Source organism: Argentina anserina, chromosome 6 (assembly GCF_933775445.1).
Source record: "Argentina anserina chromosome 6, drPotAnse1.1, whole genome shotgun sequence".
NCBI lineage: Eukaryota > Viridiplantae > Streptophyta > Magnoliopsida > Rosales > Rosaceae > Argentina > Argentina anserina.
Window position 1 is genome coordinate 477,266 of NC_065877.1, and position 14,019 is coordinate 491,284.

General features: G+C 38.8%; 3 protein-coding genes across 8 annotated transcripts; all 3 read right to left on the reverse strand.

Annotated features, from left to right (window-relative positions):
• Positions 1–681: 681 nt before the first annotated feature.
• Positions 682–4,584, reverse strand: LOC126798531 (uncharacterized). Of its 5 annotated transcripts, none has more exons than XR_007672537.1 (4): positions 4,433–4,584; positions 3,368–3,453; positions 961–3,224; positions 682–830 (listed from the first exon to the last, which is right to left on the reverse strand). XR_007672537.1 is itself a non-coding variant. In XM_050525532.1 (3 exons), exon 3 carries the CDS (start codon positions 3,233–3,235, stop codon positions 1,346–1,348), a length of 1,890 nt encoding a protein of 629 aa, XP_050381489.1. In that variant the 5' UTR covers positions 3,236–3,243; positions 3,368–3,453; positions 4,433–4,584; the 3' UTR covers positions 682–1,345. The 5 variants fall into 5 exon arrangements, 1 of the variants encoding a protein (XP_050381489.1); XR_007672535.1 differs by having other exon boundaries at positions 961–3,243; XR_007672538.1 differs by lacking the exon at positions 3,368–3,453.
• A 1,065-nt stretch (positions 4,585–5,649) lies between these two features.
• Positions 5,650–7,422, reverse strand: LOC126799006 (putative F-box protein PP2-B12). 2 transcript variants are annotated; one of them, XM_050526111.1, is made up of 3 exons: positions 6,966–7,422; positions 6,474–6,592; positions 5,650–6,368 (listed from the first exon to the last, which is right to left on the reverse strand). In XM_050526111.1, exons 1-3 carry the CDS (start codon positions 7,374–7,376, stop codon positions 5,876–5,878), a joined length of 1,023 nt encoding a protein of 340 aa, XP_050382068.1. In that variant the 5' UTR covers positions 7,377–7,422; the 3' UTR covers positions 5,650–5,875. The 2 variants fall into 2 exon arrangements, with proteins under 2 accessions (XP_050382068.1, XP_050382067.1); XM_050526110.1 differs by having other exon boundaries at positions 5,650–6,377; positions 6,966–7,418.
• Positions 7,423–12,567: 5,145 nt separating this feature from the next.
• LOC126801037 (putative F-box protein PP2-B12) lies at positions 12,568–13,988 on the reverse strand. The gene is made up of 3 exons (XM_050528489.1): positions 13,657–13,988; positions 13,232–13,350; positions 12,568–13,099 (listed from the first exon to the last, which is right to left on the reverse strand). The coding sequence occupies exons 1-3, from the start codon at positions 13,951–13,953 to the stop codon at positions 12,694–12,696; spliced, it is 822 nt and encodes a 273-aa protein (XP_050384446.1). The 5' UTR covers positions 13,954–13,988; the 3' UTR covers positions 12,568–12,693.
• Between the last annotated feature and the right edge of the window lie 31 nt (positions 13,989–14,019).

Below are 14,019 nucleotides of genomic sequence, written 5' to 3' on the forward strand. Positions count from 1 at the left end.
ATGAAATTTTTGAATGCTCGCTTTATAGGAGTAGATAAGAAATGTAATTGATGTTGCTTACTTACCATATTAACGCTACTGATTACGAGTAAGTTTACAACTGACAATAGATTGATATTGTTACTGGTGTTCGTAAATCGGAATGAGAACTTGTATGATTGCTAAAACACTTCGGAACATAATGTATGGCGTGGGTTGTCCGGGGATGAGTTCGGAAACTATGTGGCCAAGGAAGCCGAGTTCCAAGGCTTTTAGAGTTCAGCCCTCATAGTTTGCAACAATGTGGGTGTAGAACTATATCTAAGACATCATCATGCTGGAAACCTAGAAAATGCATTCATCGTAATTGAATATGCTGATATATTGACAACCTGAATTCCCCAATTGAAACACCATTGGTTTGCCGGATTGGTATCTATCGAGTTTTCAAAGACTAACTTCACCATAATGAAAAAGATTAGTTTGTGGCAGAAAACACAGTTTTGTAAGTTTGCCAGCTCTACAAGACAATACTAGCTAGTGTAAAGAACCACCGAGCACCAACAGCATATGTCAAAAACAACCAACATTTTTGAATAAGTAGAATCCAGAGAGAGGGTACTCAAAAACATATTCTAGTTATCTCGTATCATCTTCCAGAACTGATGTAAACACGCAATGAGCAAAATAATAGAAACAGTGAGAGAACATGGAGACAACAACTCACAAGAGGTCAAGAGCACCATTTCTTTGATGTAATACTTAGCAAACTGGAACAACAAGCAGTCTTGCATTCGTTGGTTGAGCATTGGGTCTCATTCTGGATCATGATTCATGAATGCACATTAAAGCTGTCAAAACAATCAGGTAGATTAAAATTGTAAAGGATATGAAGTTCAGGCAGCAAAAGAACAGACGTATACAGGTGATATATATCTGGAATCCAATAATATCACAAAGTGCAACAGTACTCATACTTACCAGAATTTTGGATACACCAGAAATCACCAATAGATATCGATACAGAAGCACTGAAGGATACCTCCATTGACTGACAAAACCAAGAGATGTTTAGGCCTGGACAATAATAGCAGAAATGATCTACCAAGAGAAATGCAGTATAGTTATAACAAGATCAATGAGCCAGAAAACACAAAGATGCTGCCACTATGTGCACGTGATAAATAGACAGAACTGTGCCAAGGACTGAATCCTTATTTCACATTGGTAGAAACTACTTAATTAAAACACATTAATATTACAAACATCCCACTGACTATTGCATCTTAGAACAATGAAAGGAGAGTGAGCCAGAAACAGGGGAGGAGAAAAATTAAATAAAACCGATCTAATGAGCTAAATTAAGTCATATTGGCAAGGTGCATTTCTTTTGAGAATGTCCTAACAAATGGCACCGACCACATTGAACAACTCTCTTTGGACGCTTGAAATTCTCTACACGAAGGACCTTCTTTTTCGGTCTGCCAGGGGGACGCCTGGTCTTGGGCGGACGAATCAAAATATCAACCTTGGCACTCCCACCCTCTGTTCCTTCACCGGGCTCATTCCATAAGCTCTTGTCAGGAATAGGATGAATCATCTGTGAATAGGTCTCTCTGTAACTTGCTACTGTGAAGCAAGGCTCAGCAAATAAAGGGACACTGTGTCCACAAGAAATAAGTGCAGCAGCAGCATGAGCACAAGGTAAACCATATATATGCCAACGGCGACATGAGCACACTCGAGTTCTTATATCCACAATATTTGTCCGTTCAGTTGATACAATTTCAAATTCAACTTCATTTGCACGAAGCACTTGATAGCAGCGTGCATCAGCAATTGCCTCTAAGATACGCTTCTCAGCAGAAGGTACTAGAATTGATGTCAACCTCATGCCCATGTCCCTACGTTCATCAAACCACGACGACATCTGGTGCCGAATATGCTCCATCATTTGCACAATAGGGAGCTCATGGCATTCAAGAGCCCAATTATACAGCAGCTCTGTAACCCCAAGGGTAAAATGACCATATCGCACACCTTCAAAGTATGTTACAGCCCAAAGTTGAGGAGGGAAGTGTTGAAACCATGGTATGACATCTTGTGAGATCTCCATCATCTCTGCAATCTTGCTCTCAAATTCAACTGCAGTGAGAGCATAAACAGCATTCCAGAAGATATTCACCAACTTTGTGTTCTTAAATGTATCACGAAAATTTTCACTTACATAACGAAGACAAAAACCATGAGAGGCACTTGGAAAATGAGTTTCCACAGCTTCCACAATGCCCTTTTGTCTTTCAGAGAGTATCGTAAGCCTAGGCATGTTGTCAGTGTTTACTCCAAGAAGCTTCCGTAACTCTGACATGAACCACATCCAATTCTCATCACTTTCAACATCGACAATAGCTATTGCCAGTGGATATAAAGCATCATCAGCATCAACAGATGCAGCACAGAGTAATGTACCCAGGTATTTTCCTTTAAGATGTGCTTTGTCAAGTTCTAAAAGTGGTCTGCAAGCATGTATAAACCCATAAATTGATGCACGGTAAGAAATAAAGAGCCGCTGGAAGCAATTATCTTGTCCAACGGCAAAAACTGAAGCAATGCTTCCTGGATTGTTTTTCCTTATTTGCTCACAGTATGCAGGAAGAAGGCGATATCCTTCTTCAAGGGTTCCATGAAGCGCTGCCATACTACGCTCCTTGCCGCGCCATGCTTGCATGTAAGAAACAGCAACCCCATGCTGATCACGGATATCCTGCAGGATCTCCTTTGGTTTATATCGCGGATTATCCCGAACTCGAGCTTCCACAGACCTAGCAACCCAACCTACTGAAGCTTGCTGATGATGAAGGTGGCGGACTCCTTCACAGGTATGCTCACCCTGCAGGGTTCTTATTGTAAAGGTGGGAACTCCGGGACATTTCGCTACATGGACACGCCATGGACAGCCTTCTTTGGAGCACTTGGCTATAAACCGGCTTCGATCTGATTTGACAATACGAAGATCAAAATGCATTGCAATGGCAACATCCTTCAATGCTCTTCGGCAAGTTTCAACATCAGGAAATTCTTGTCCGATAGCCAACGCATAGCCCGTCAAGCTAAGAGAATCATCGGGTACAGGAACTAATGCATGATCTTCCATGTATATATGGGTAGAAAGAGCAGAAGTATCACAGGATTCTAACCCCTCATCCTGACGATTAAAACTCGTCTCCAAGGGTGTGTTGTAAACACTGCACGACATGACACCTCCTGTTAGATACAGATACAGCAATGAGAAGACAGAACACCGAGGGAATAGTATTTATACATGTACATATACATATGAAATTGCACGTGAACAACCAAAAAATAAAAAGGAAATAGAGCATCATACCAGTACTAACTAATAATTAGTTTATGTTTTCACGGTGCACACCCTAACATGATGAATGAGTGATATCTTCCCAGAATTAACCTCACCTGTAAAGCCAAAGGAAAAAAAAAATCTAAGGTTTCAGGACAGAACTTAAGTTCCACTTTAACAGTTAATCAGCTTTACTTTAACAGTTCTAGACAACAACACACCTCATTCATCAGCCGTATATACCGCAAACAAAAGCAACTGCTCACCCATTATCCTAATAACGAAAGATTACGCAAAAGTACCCAAAAAAATTGACCTTAAGACAGTCTTCTAGGAACTCTGAAAGCTCTCACCTCGAATCCATTGCCTACTGAGTACATACATTGTAGATCAAACGGCACTATAACTAAGACCAAACTCAACTACATAAAAAGCAGAGTCGAGCTACTTAAAAGGCCTTATAGTTTCCTCAAACCGCAACATCAATTTCCTAACCCTGATTCGGCTAACTATGCAATTGCTCACCCAACATCCTAGACAGACTAAGCCGAAGCCGAAGACAAAGAATATAACCTTAAAATGTCTTCTAGGTACTCAAAGAGTAATCATTTCTCATCTACAACAAACCAAACACAATGTAGGTCAAATGACACTATAATTAGACCAGACTCGACTGCATAACAGCCAAAGCTCACATAACGGTAAATGTGACAATTTGAGTCAGTGAACTCAATTCACCCATAACCCAATGTTCCATAACAATTCCACAGCTCAACTCCCAAACCCAGAACTTCAAAAACTCAGAATTTCAAACCAGAGCATCTGACATTTTTTCCATTGAACCAACAATTGGGTTTCTCAAAACGGATCTAAGAGAGTAACCCAGAGATCCCAATGTCCCCCAAAGAGCATAAAAATCAGGACTTTTAGAAATGGGTTCTTCTGTTTTTCAATTGAAAAGACGATTCTTTTGAAATAGTATCAAAAGAAAAATCAACAATGCTTTGATTTCATTCAACTTAGTGTTTAATATTGTTGGGAGGAGAAAATCTGTGTAAGATGAAAACAGAGATAGAGGGAGGAGACATAAAGTACCTGATGTGTGGTTAAGTGGGTTCTACTTCTTCTTCTTCTTGTTCTGATGAGGTTGCTGTTCGCCTTGTTCAGGTCTTCTTATTTGTCTGTTCCTGGAGTCCGGCAATTCGAGAAGATAGATAGACCAAACCTAACAAAACATGTCGTATTTCTTCTCTTTCAAGGATTTCTTTTTATCTTTCTCGTTTTGGGTATTACTCACTCAGAAACTCTATATATATTCAATATCGTCAAAACTCGTATTCGTATATTTGAAAGGTAAAAAAATTATAGAGAAAGTGAATTTTAGGGCTGTTTGTTCTGTGAGTAAGGAGGTTGTGAGTTCAATTGATAAAAAAAATACAGCTAGAACGCATCTGTGTTTTAGTATATACTAGCTTTTATGCCCTCGTGTTGCCCGTGCGGAAGATCTGCGCTGACGCATGTGCGCTTGTTTTTATCTGTATTTTCATATCAGTTAATAATTGTTACATCCTCTTGTTTCTTTTATTTTTTCTTTTATTTAAAAAATTTTTTCATATCAGTTAATAATTGTATATATTTCTCAAAATCTTATTTAATTAAATCTGAAATTTAATAAATCAGAAACACTAAGTATTTTAAAATTTTAATAATCTGACTTTATTAATAGAAGATTCAAACCATCTTAAGCCGTGTTATATATGTATTCTTTGTGTTCAATGTGTTCATTAAAAAAACAATTTATATTATTATATTGTATATTACATTGCAATTTGCTTCGTACAATAACGTCATCAGACTCAGTTAAGTAACATCAATTTTTTTACGATAACGTTACCAGACCAATTGAATTTACATAGTAGTATGATTATGTTATCACTCACATGATCATACCAGTTGCAGTTACATATCGTTTCAGTTGTGATTCAACTCACATCATCGTAATGATTGCATAAATGCTCTTCGAATCACGTCATCACGCCAAATGAATTCAAATTTTAAGTGCGTAAGTGCGTTTTAGGACATGATTTGAAACACTAAAAACTATTACACTTCGAGAGCCACTTTATAGACTAATTTGAGCGCAGCTAGTAAAAGTGTAAAACAGTTTAAAACAAGAGGACATATAATTCTAATAAAGGTCCAATATATTTTGTCAGCCTCACCACACCACATTATAAGCTTACAAAGCTTAGGAATAGTGTAATCTTGACGAATGTGGTCAGTTGGTAAAAGTAGTCACCAAGACACCGGCCAACACTGTCATACACATAGGAACCAACAGTATGATCTTTATTGACACAACAAAGTGATACACATCATTCGTGAATCTCAATTGCAGCAAAACATTGTAAAAGAGAGATATTTCTTTCCTTCTTTCCTTATCTTAAATTATGGAAGGCCCTTACAGAATTATTAACACCAAAGAAGAAAAAAAATCAAACCCTTGCTTGGATCAGATGAATCCTACTAAAGCTAGGACTATTTCCTCTTTGGCCTGACCTCAATGCCTTGAACAATAAGACCACCTTTCCACTGACCACCCTTGGTTTCCAAACAAGTCATTTCCAACGCTCCATCTTCTCCTCCTTTACAGAAGAACTCACCCAGCTCGATCTCCAACCACCCATCTGCTCTTTCCTTGGGGTATTGATCATCATCGATCTCTCTAGGTCGGGACACTTGCAGACCCAAAATGCGGCTTCTGTGGAATATACCAATACGCCTTGGTACTATCTGGTAGCTTTGAGTCTGACCTCTGTCCGCGTCAAGAAACACATCATGCTTTGTGGGTTCTGATCCAACCAAACCTACACTAACCTCTGCAGGTTGGTAGTCAAATCCATAAGCCGCTGCAGTTAATTTGAACACAAGGTAGGCTTTGTACATAGTCAAAGGGGACAGCAATCGTGTGTCAATTCTGCCTCTGATTTCAAGCCAGCAAACACCAACAAGCTCAGCAACCTCTCCAAACCTGTTTTTGCTTGATTACGTACATTATAAAGCCAATGTTAGATTGCTAGCCAAAAAACAACCAACTATACTCATAAGCAAAAAAGAACAAAATAAATTCACAGACCTGGAATCATTCACAGAAATCCATTTCCAATAGTTAGGAGTATCAGCCCAAACAATCGCAAGGTCTCTTGCAGCAACCATGTAACACTTCTTCCCACTCCATTTGTCTAGTGAGAAGCTCTGCACAATATCAAGTATAGTCACCATCACTATGAATATATAGCATATATGTAGCAAACGGCAACAACAAGCTAGGCTGCTGAGACACTAATCTTTACAATTTGACGACATATTATCGTAGCAAAATTGACAACGTTGAACTAACTTAATTGTCCTATAGCATTATCGTCACATCTCAAGGTCAATGTACAGCCCTGTAGTCGCAATGATCCAACACACTGATATAGGTTCCAAATACGTACGATCCACATCAATGGACAAACCAAATCATTTCAACAATTCATATCAATGCATACAGACAACAAACCAAGATTCAATGTTCACAAGAAAGCTGAACACAAATGGTGACTCGAAAACGGTGTAATAAATTTACCAGTTTGCCATCGTCAATGAGCACCGGATGGTCACAGAGAGCGAGATAGAACTCCTTGGATTTGGATCGGCAACTGGGTGCGTCAGCCGCCGTGTGAGATAGGATGGTGGGAATCTCCGGCGGCAGGAACTTGCTCCAAACGGCGTCGGATTCAGCGGCCGACCGGAAGCTCCTGGAAACCGAAGAGAGCCGGCACGCATCGGGAGGAGTCGTAAGAGAGATGACGTTGGCTATGCATCCCTCCGGCAAAGCCTGCAGATCCAACTCCACCGTCACTGCGCCTCTTTGTTCATTTCCTTCATCGTTACGCATGATCTTCTTCTTGCTCTGTTTCAGTGCGCGGTGTCGTGTTCTTCGTCTTCTTTTTGTTGTTGATCTTCGTAATAGCTTGGTCTGTGTTTGTGGCGGCATGAAGTGTATGGCAGAAATGTTGTGTTTGGTTTTGGAAGATTTATAGAGATGAAATCTTAGCAGTTAAGTCTTCGTTAGCTTATCAACCGCTGAAAAAGAAGGATATCGAACCATTTTTATTATTAGCTAAAGCTAATAATTACCATAAAAGTTACATCCTTTTTTTTGCATCAGAATCTTAGTCAGAATCCATTTTTATTTCCTCTTTGTTTTACTTTCTTCTATAAAAAGAAGAAGAAGAAGAACATCCCATGTGCAGCTAGAGCTTTTCTGGCAATTACAAACCTAGTTACTGCATGCATGTAGAAACCAACCTATATATCTGTATAACAACAGGCCCACTCACCTGCGGACAAAACGGGATGAATTTGCGAGTTGCGATAGCCCTTAGATTCTTACTGAGATGATCCGACGAACCAAACAACAACTCATAAAAACGCATATTTCTCTAGCCGAAGTTCCTCACAAAGTTCTTCATCTTCGCCTCAAATTGTTTGATAAAAATGTCCATTTGGTACAAATTTTAAAACTTTTTTGCCCATTTCAATGAAAATTTCAAATGGATGACCATTTAAACACTAGTTTACCAAACCATTGCCCATTTACCCATTTAGTACAAAATTCAAAATTTTGTTTCCGTTGTTGACTATTTTACCCTTGCATCTTATTTTGTATATATTTACTTTTTTTAATAATTAAGTATGTTCTCAAGTCACTGAACTTTTGTTGCCGGGAAAATTACTGGCTCCCATTAATCACGTTACTCACTCCAATAATTTGTGAAATCTCTTTACAAGCACATTACTGACCCCCAGTAATCATGTTAAAATATATTTACAACAGATTACTGACACTTAGTAATTACGTTAAAATATTTTATAACATATTACTGACACCCAGTAATCACGTTAAAATCTCTTTACAACAGATTACTAACCCCCAATAACCACGTTATTGACCCCAATAATCTGTAAAATCTCTTTATAACACATTACTAACGCCTAGTAATCACATTAAAATCACTTTATAACACATTATTGACCCCCAGTAATCTTTACAGACACATTACTAACCCCCCCCCCCCCAGTAATCACGTGATTGCCCCCAAATAATATGGAAAATCTCTTTACAACATATTACTGACACCAAGTAATCACATGCGAAGCACAACAATGCACAGTGTCGGTGCACCAAGTCCATCCCTCACCTACGAGGACCCACCGAAGTCCCTCTTCAACAATCCTATCCTCATGGCCTTCTCCTTCTCGATTTTTCCCTGCGGCGGCTTTGCCGGCCTCTGGTTTGGCATGTTAAGCATGGCGCCATGGTCATCACTGGAGCAAACTGTGATGAAACTGTGCAGATTGAAAGCCGGTGACGGTGACGGAGAAGAGCGTTTAGCTCCGTCGATGAGTCGGCAGCTGATTGCAAAGCTCTGGCGATCAGAGAAGGATCTGAAGAGAGAGAGAGGGAGAGAGAGGGAGTCGGAGCGGACTATGATGAAACTTTGCGGATTCAAAGCTGGCAACGGCAACAGAGAAAATCATTTAGCTATTTCGATGAGTTCAAAGTGGTTGTGGCTCAACATCGGAGAAGGATAAGAGAGAGAGAGAGAGAGAGAGAGAGAGAGAGAGAGAGAGAGAGACGATTAAGAATAAAGATAGTGTAGTCTTTTCTTTAGAACATTATTCATTTGGGGAATGAGTTTTGAAATGGTCACTTTTTTCTAGAGTTTTATGCATTTGGTCATTCCCCCGATTGTTTATCTTCTTTCTCTGTCTCGCATCAATTAGTGAACAGTGTAACTATCTCTTCTTCTCTCCCTATCTCTCTCTCCAAAATAGTTTTTGTTAGACATTTCATAAATTATGCTCAACATTCAAGCTTTGTACTTTTTCAATCTCTCTTCATGGTATCAGGAGCCTCTGTCTAATAGACAAGCTTTTCCCTTCTCCCTCCCTCTTCCTTATATGGCCAACGAAATTGATCCCCATCTCCCCTGAATCAATCAACCATGATCAACCACCACCTTCTACAAGTAGGTTATGGAAGGGAAGATTATAATGCAATAGGAATTCACATATATCGAGTTGATTGTCTAGAAATTGATCAATTTCAAAAGTCAAAGCCCTTCAAAGTTAATTATTTAATCATGAATTTCTTAAGTCAATACCCAATAGTGTACATGCACCCGATTTGTAAAGATCTCAAAACTCTTCATACGCAAATTTTGGTTTTCTGATTGACACTGGAATTTACCATCTTTTGCTGAATGATTTTTCAATCGAGTGGTAGTCTAAGGAAACAATAAAATAAGCAAAGATAACAAAAACCTGAATTTAGTGAGGAAGAGAAGGAGAACAAAGAAACTGGGACAATGATTGGGTGTGGACTCAACAACGTGTACATAATTGTTTTCAACCCTCAGATGTGTTTTATTAAGATAAAAAGGCCAAAAATGAGTTGTTCCGTTTTGTCCCTTAAATATTGTCATGTAGGTGAGTGGGTATGTATAACAATGGTGTGTTTTTTTTAACTTCATCTTTGCTAAGAATATTCACTACCCTGGAGGGAAGATCGAGCTTATATTAACAATGGTATGATAACTATGAAAAAAAGGAATTAAACCTATGAAGATGGTGAAGAAGCTAGAAGAATTCGCCAGCATACGTTGGTGACGAAGCATGGCCGGGGTTCCATGTCAAGGACACCAACGTAGACAAGAAGACAAGTTTGACAACGCTGTGTCATAGAGTCATAACTCATAAGTTTGAGAGGTCCCCACATTTTCTAGACCATACGTGATGATGGAGTATTCAGTGTCGGACACAGACACAGGTACACTTGGATACGCCAAAATACGTTCAGACACGCGTATTATATTTAGACGAGTATCAGAACGCCAGTATCCTAGATAGACATGCAAAGAAATACATCACTTGTACTCTTCGATTGGGTTGGTGAAACTCCAAAGATTGCATGATCAATTCTCTCTTTTATTCTTCTTTTTCTCTTCTGTTCTTCAATTCTCGATCTCGATCAGTTGGAATTGGATAAAGCTTTTGCATCGATTGGTTCTTCTCTTTGATGATATTTGGTTCTTGGTTGGACTGGGTATACATAACATTTTTCATCGATTGGTTTTGCTCTGTTCTTTTCTATGATTATTGAGACTCAATTGTGTGGAATTGGGATGGGATTAGAGGTATAGAATTGGGTGGCAAACAATGTTTTTTTTCCATGACGGCAAATAGTGGTTGGGTTGTTAAAGAATGTAGATAGATCTGGGGGAGTAGGAAGTTAGGAAACATGGGAACTCAAATTACAGCTGATCAGAATTATACAGCTGATCAGAATTATCTAAAAACCTTTGTATATCAAGTTCCATGCACAAAATGGTAAGACGGTGGCGAGGATTGTGGAAAGACTCAACAAGGAAAGGGTCGACAATGGAGTCATATTGGGGACTCCTGAAATTGACCACATCATGGGAGGATTCCATCGAGAGCTTAGGTGATCCTCTTATTTCTCCCTTCTCCTAAATTAGGGTCAAAGAAAAATAAGAGGATTCATAGTGTTAATGGTCTAAAAGCATTTGTGGAGAGAGAAGAGAAGAGAAGAGAAGAGAAGAGAGAAGAGGGGAGTGTGAATAGATCCGGAGATATGAGAGTTTTTTCAATAAAAACATCTTGTTGAGGACTAGTTGAGGACCAAAGACTTAATTGTTAATTAGACATATTTTTTAATCATATTTTTTCATCTCAACCGTTTAGATTTTAGATATATATAGTTTATTTGTACAAAATTTCAGTTAATTTGGTAATAATTACGGTATGAAAGTAAGTCAAATTAGTGAACGGACTAAAATTGTCAAATATGAACCGTTCAAACTCATAATGAGTAAACCATATTTATAAATGTCTTAACGATTTTCAATTTAAACAAAAATTTACGAGGATGATCTACTCATATATATCTACACATTAAAAGGTCGAGATCTGAATATAAAATCAAAAAATGGGTGAATCTCTTTAGTACTCAACTAGCCTTCAACAAGATGATCCTCATTAGAAAGACTCTTTGAGGGATGAGATAAGTAAATTTCAAATGTTAATGGTTTTGTCTTTATCTAAATATATGTACTGTCTATTTTACCATTCAAAAGAAAATTTCACTTATTTTAGTTATCTACTTATCTAGTAAAGTATTTTTTAATTAAATATATATACGTAAATATAATATATAATAAAATTAAATAATTAATTAACGTGTCCATTAAGTGTTTTTGTCTAGAATATTTTTCATGTTATGTATCCACGTATCTTATTGTGTTCAATACGGACACTCGTGTCGTATACGTACTTCTTAAGTTTTAGGGTTATCATTTATCTAAAAAGTATGAACCCTAAAATATCTTGTGCCATTGATTTCACCGACGTAATTTCTTGTTGAAGCGATTATAGATGGGCATAAATATAAGGGGGGAGAGGCTTTTTGACATGTGGAATTAGACACTTTGTATGTGTCAGCTATCTGGTCTGCATGTTCGACAGTTCGAGCTGTTTTTCAACGCTAAACATAGCGGCCACGCATGTCGATCATAAATTTGTGTTCCTCAAAGGATTCATCTTTCCATCATTTTCTTTATTTCATTTGGAGTCGGAATCGCACTCAAGAAATCTGCATGTTAATTATGAATTTCCACTTCATCCTAAAAGAGAGAGTAGGACTTTAATTAACATAAAATGATGGTAAAAGTACGCCCTACTCTTTTGCTTCGTAACTATAGTCGAGCAAAAAATCGAAGCTGATCGATATTGAACTAGGAATGGGGGTGAGGCTAGCAGGAACGTAAACAGCGTCAGATAGGTTTCCAACAATAAACAGAGGACTTCGGCTGATGAACGCCTCAAGAGCAGGGGCCAGCGGCCACAGCACCAAGAGCTAGAGTGTTCATGGCGCTCTCATTTTCATTCCAAATTCGTAGAATAATTATTTTTTGAAGTTAAAATTTTTCCAAAATACTATTATAAGTTGGAAAAATTGTATTGCAGACGTGATAGATACATGTCCCTGTTCGATACATTCATAGTAGAGTAGGTTGTTAGATACGGACATGTATTCTTGTCACACGCCTGCAGTGTTTTGAAGTCCTATTTTCACAATCAGGCGATTTAGATAGATGTGAATGTGATGACCCTCAATTAGCGTCAATTCCAGAAAGTTAATTGCAGTGTATAAGGGTGTTGCTTTTCTTAGATTACAGACATGATTGATATGAAACAAATCGAGGAAGTTGATACAGACGAGATGAATTCTACAAGCACTGCCTGTTAGCCGGCCGGACCTCAATGCCTTCAACAACCAGACCTCTCTTCCAGTGACCACCCCCATTGGCCAAACAATGCATTTTCAACACCCCATTTTCACCTTCAGTAAGGAACTCGCCCATCTCAATCTCCAACCATCCGTCAAATCTCACCTTCGGGTACCGATGGCGGTCTATCACTCCACTGTGAAGAAATTCAGTTTGGCTGGTAGTTTCTCCTCCCTCCAGCCCTATACTGACCTCTGCAGGAAGGTTTTCAAATCCAGAAGCCCTTGCAGTAAACTTGAACACAAGGTAAGCTTTGTACAGAGTCAATGGGAACAGCAGGCGTGTTTCAATTTTCCCATGCATTTCAAGCCAGCAAACATGAAGAAGCTCAGCCACCTCCACAAACCTGTACGCGACGCATTAGTCACGTACATACACATACACATACACTGTATTCATAGACATTCTCTGACCCATGCAATCGAGTGTAATCAATCCCAGGTATATAACCAGCAAACAATCTATAAAATTTACTGACCTGGATTCAGGATGAGAAATCCATCTCCAATACAACGGAGTACCTCCCCAGACAATACCAAGCTCTCTTGCAGGAATCATGTAACATTTTTTCCCACTCCACTTGTCCAGTGAAAAGCTCTGCATATATGTCATTTAACCAAAAACATTCAGACAACTAAACCGTACCGTTGAAATTATAGGATCATCGGATCATTATATATATATTCTTCAATATTTCTAAAACTATTTCACTGAACACGTGATTCTTGACCATTACCAATCCTCTTAACCTATATTTGTTGATGTACCTTGCTCAGAATAACACAAGCATCAACAAGTGCACAGTCAAGAAATGTTGACTATATTAGAAAAATCAAAGTTTCATAATCCACCAACTGATCGAGAACTGGTCATGACTCTAATACAGGGTGGTGATGAACTAACCAATTTACCCTCGCTGAAGAGGACAGGGTACAGAGCCAAGTAGACATCCTTCTTGGATTTGGCGGCAAAGCATCCAAGCTCCTCTGGGGACATGGTCCGTTTCTCAGGCGGAAGGAACTTGTCCCAAACGGCGTCGGAATCCGCCGCCGACATGAAAGTCTTAGAAAGCAAAGACAGCCGGCATGCATCTCGAGGACTCGTTAACGATACGATGTTGGCTATGCAACCCTCCGGCAACCCCTGCAGATCCATTACGTGATGAGCCACAAGTGATTGTTCCTCCTCTGCTTCCTCCATTTTATCTTACTCTTTAACTGGCACTGTGTTTGGTGATAAACTGTGTTGTTTACTATGGTTTGGTTT

Bases quoted from the DNA above. Each gene is read 5' to 3' on its own strand.
- LOC126798531 (XM_050525532.1), bottom strand. From the start codon at position 3,235: ATGTCGTGCAGTGTTTACAACACACCCTTGGAGACGAGTTTTAATCGT.
- LOC126799006 (XM_050526110.1), bottom strand. From the start codon at position 7,376: ATGCCGCCACAAACACAGACCAAGCTATTACGAAGATCAACAACAAAA. The intron at 6,593-6,965 runs GTAAATTTATTA...GATATTGTGCAG, and splicing joins TCATTGACGATGGCAAACTG to AGCTTCTCACTAGACAAATG. The intron at 6,378-6,473 runs GTCTGTGAATTT...TACGTAATCAAG, and splicing joins ATTTCTGTGAATGATTCCAG to CAAAAACAGGTTTGGAGAGG.
- LOC126801037 (XM_050528489.1), bottom strand. From the start codon at position 13,953: ATGGAGGAAGCAGAGGAGGAACAATCACTTGTGGCTCATCACGTAATG. The intron at 13,351-13,656 runs GTTAGTTCATCA...ACATATATGCAG, and splicing joins TCTTCAGCGAGGGTAAATTG to AGCTTTTCACTGGACAAGTG. The intron at 13,100-13,231 runs GTCAGTAAATTT...CGTCGCGTACAG, and splicing joins ATTTCTCATCCTGAATCCAG to GTTTGTGGAGGTGGCTGAGC.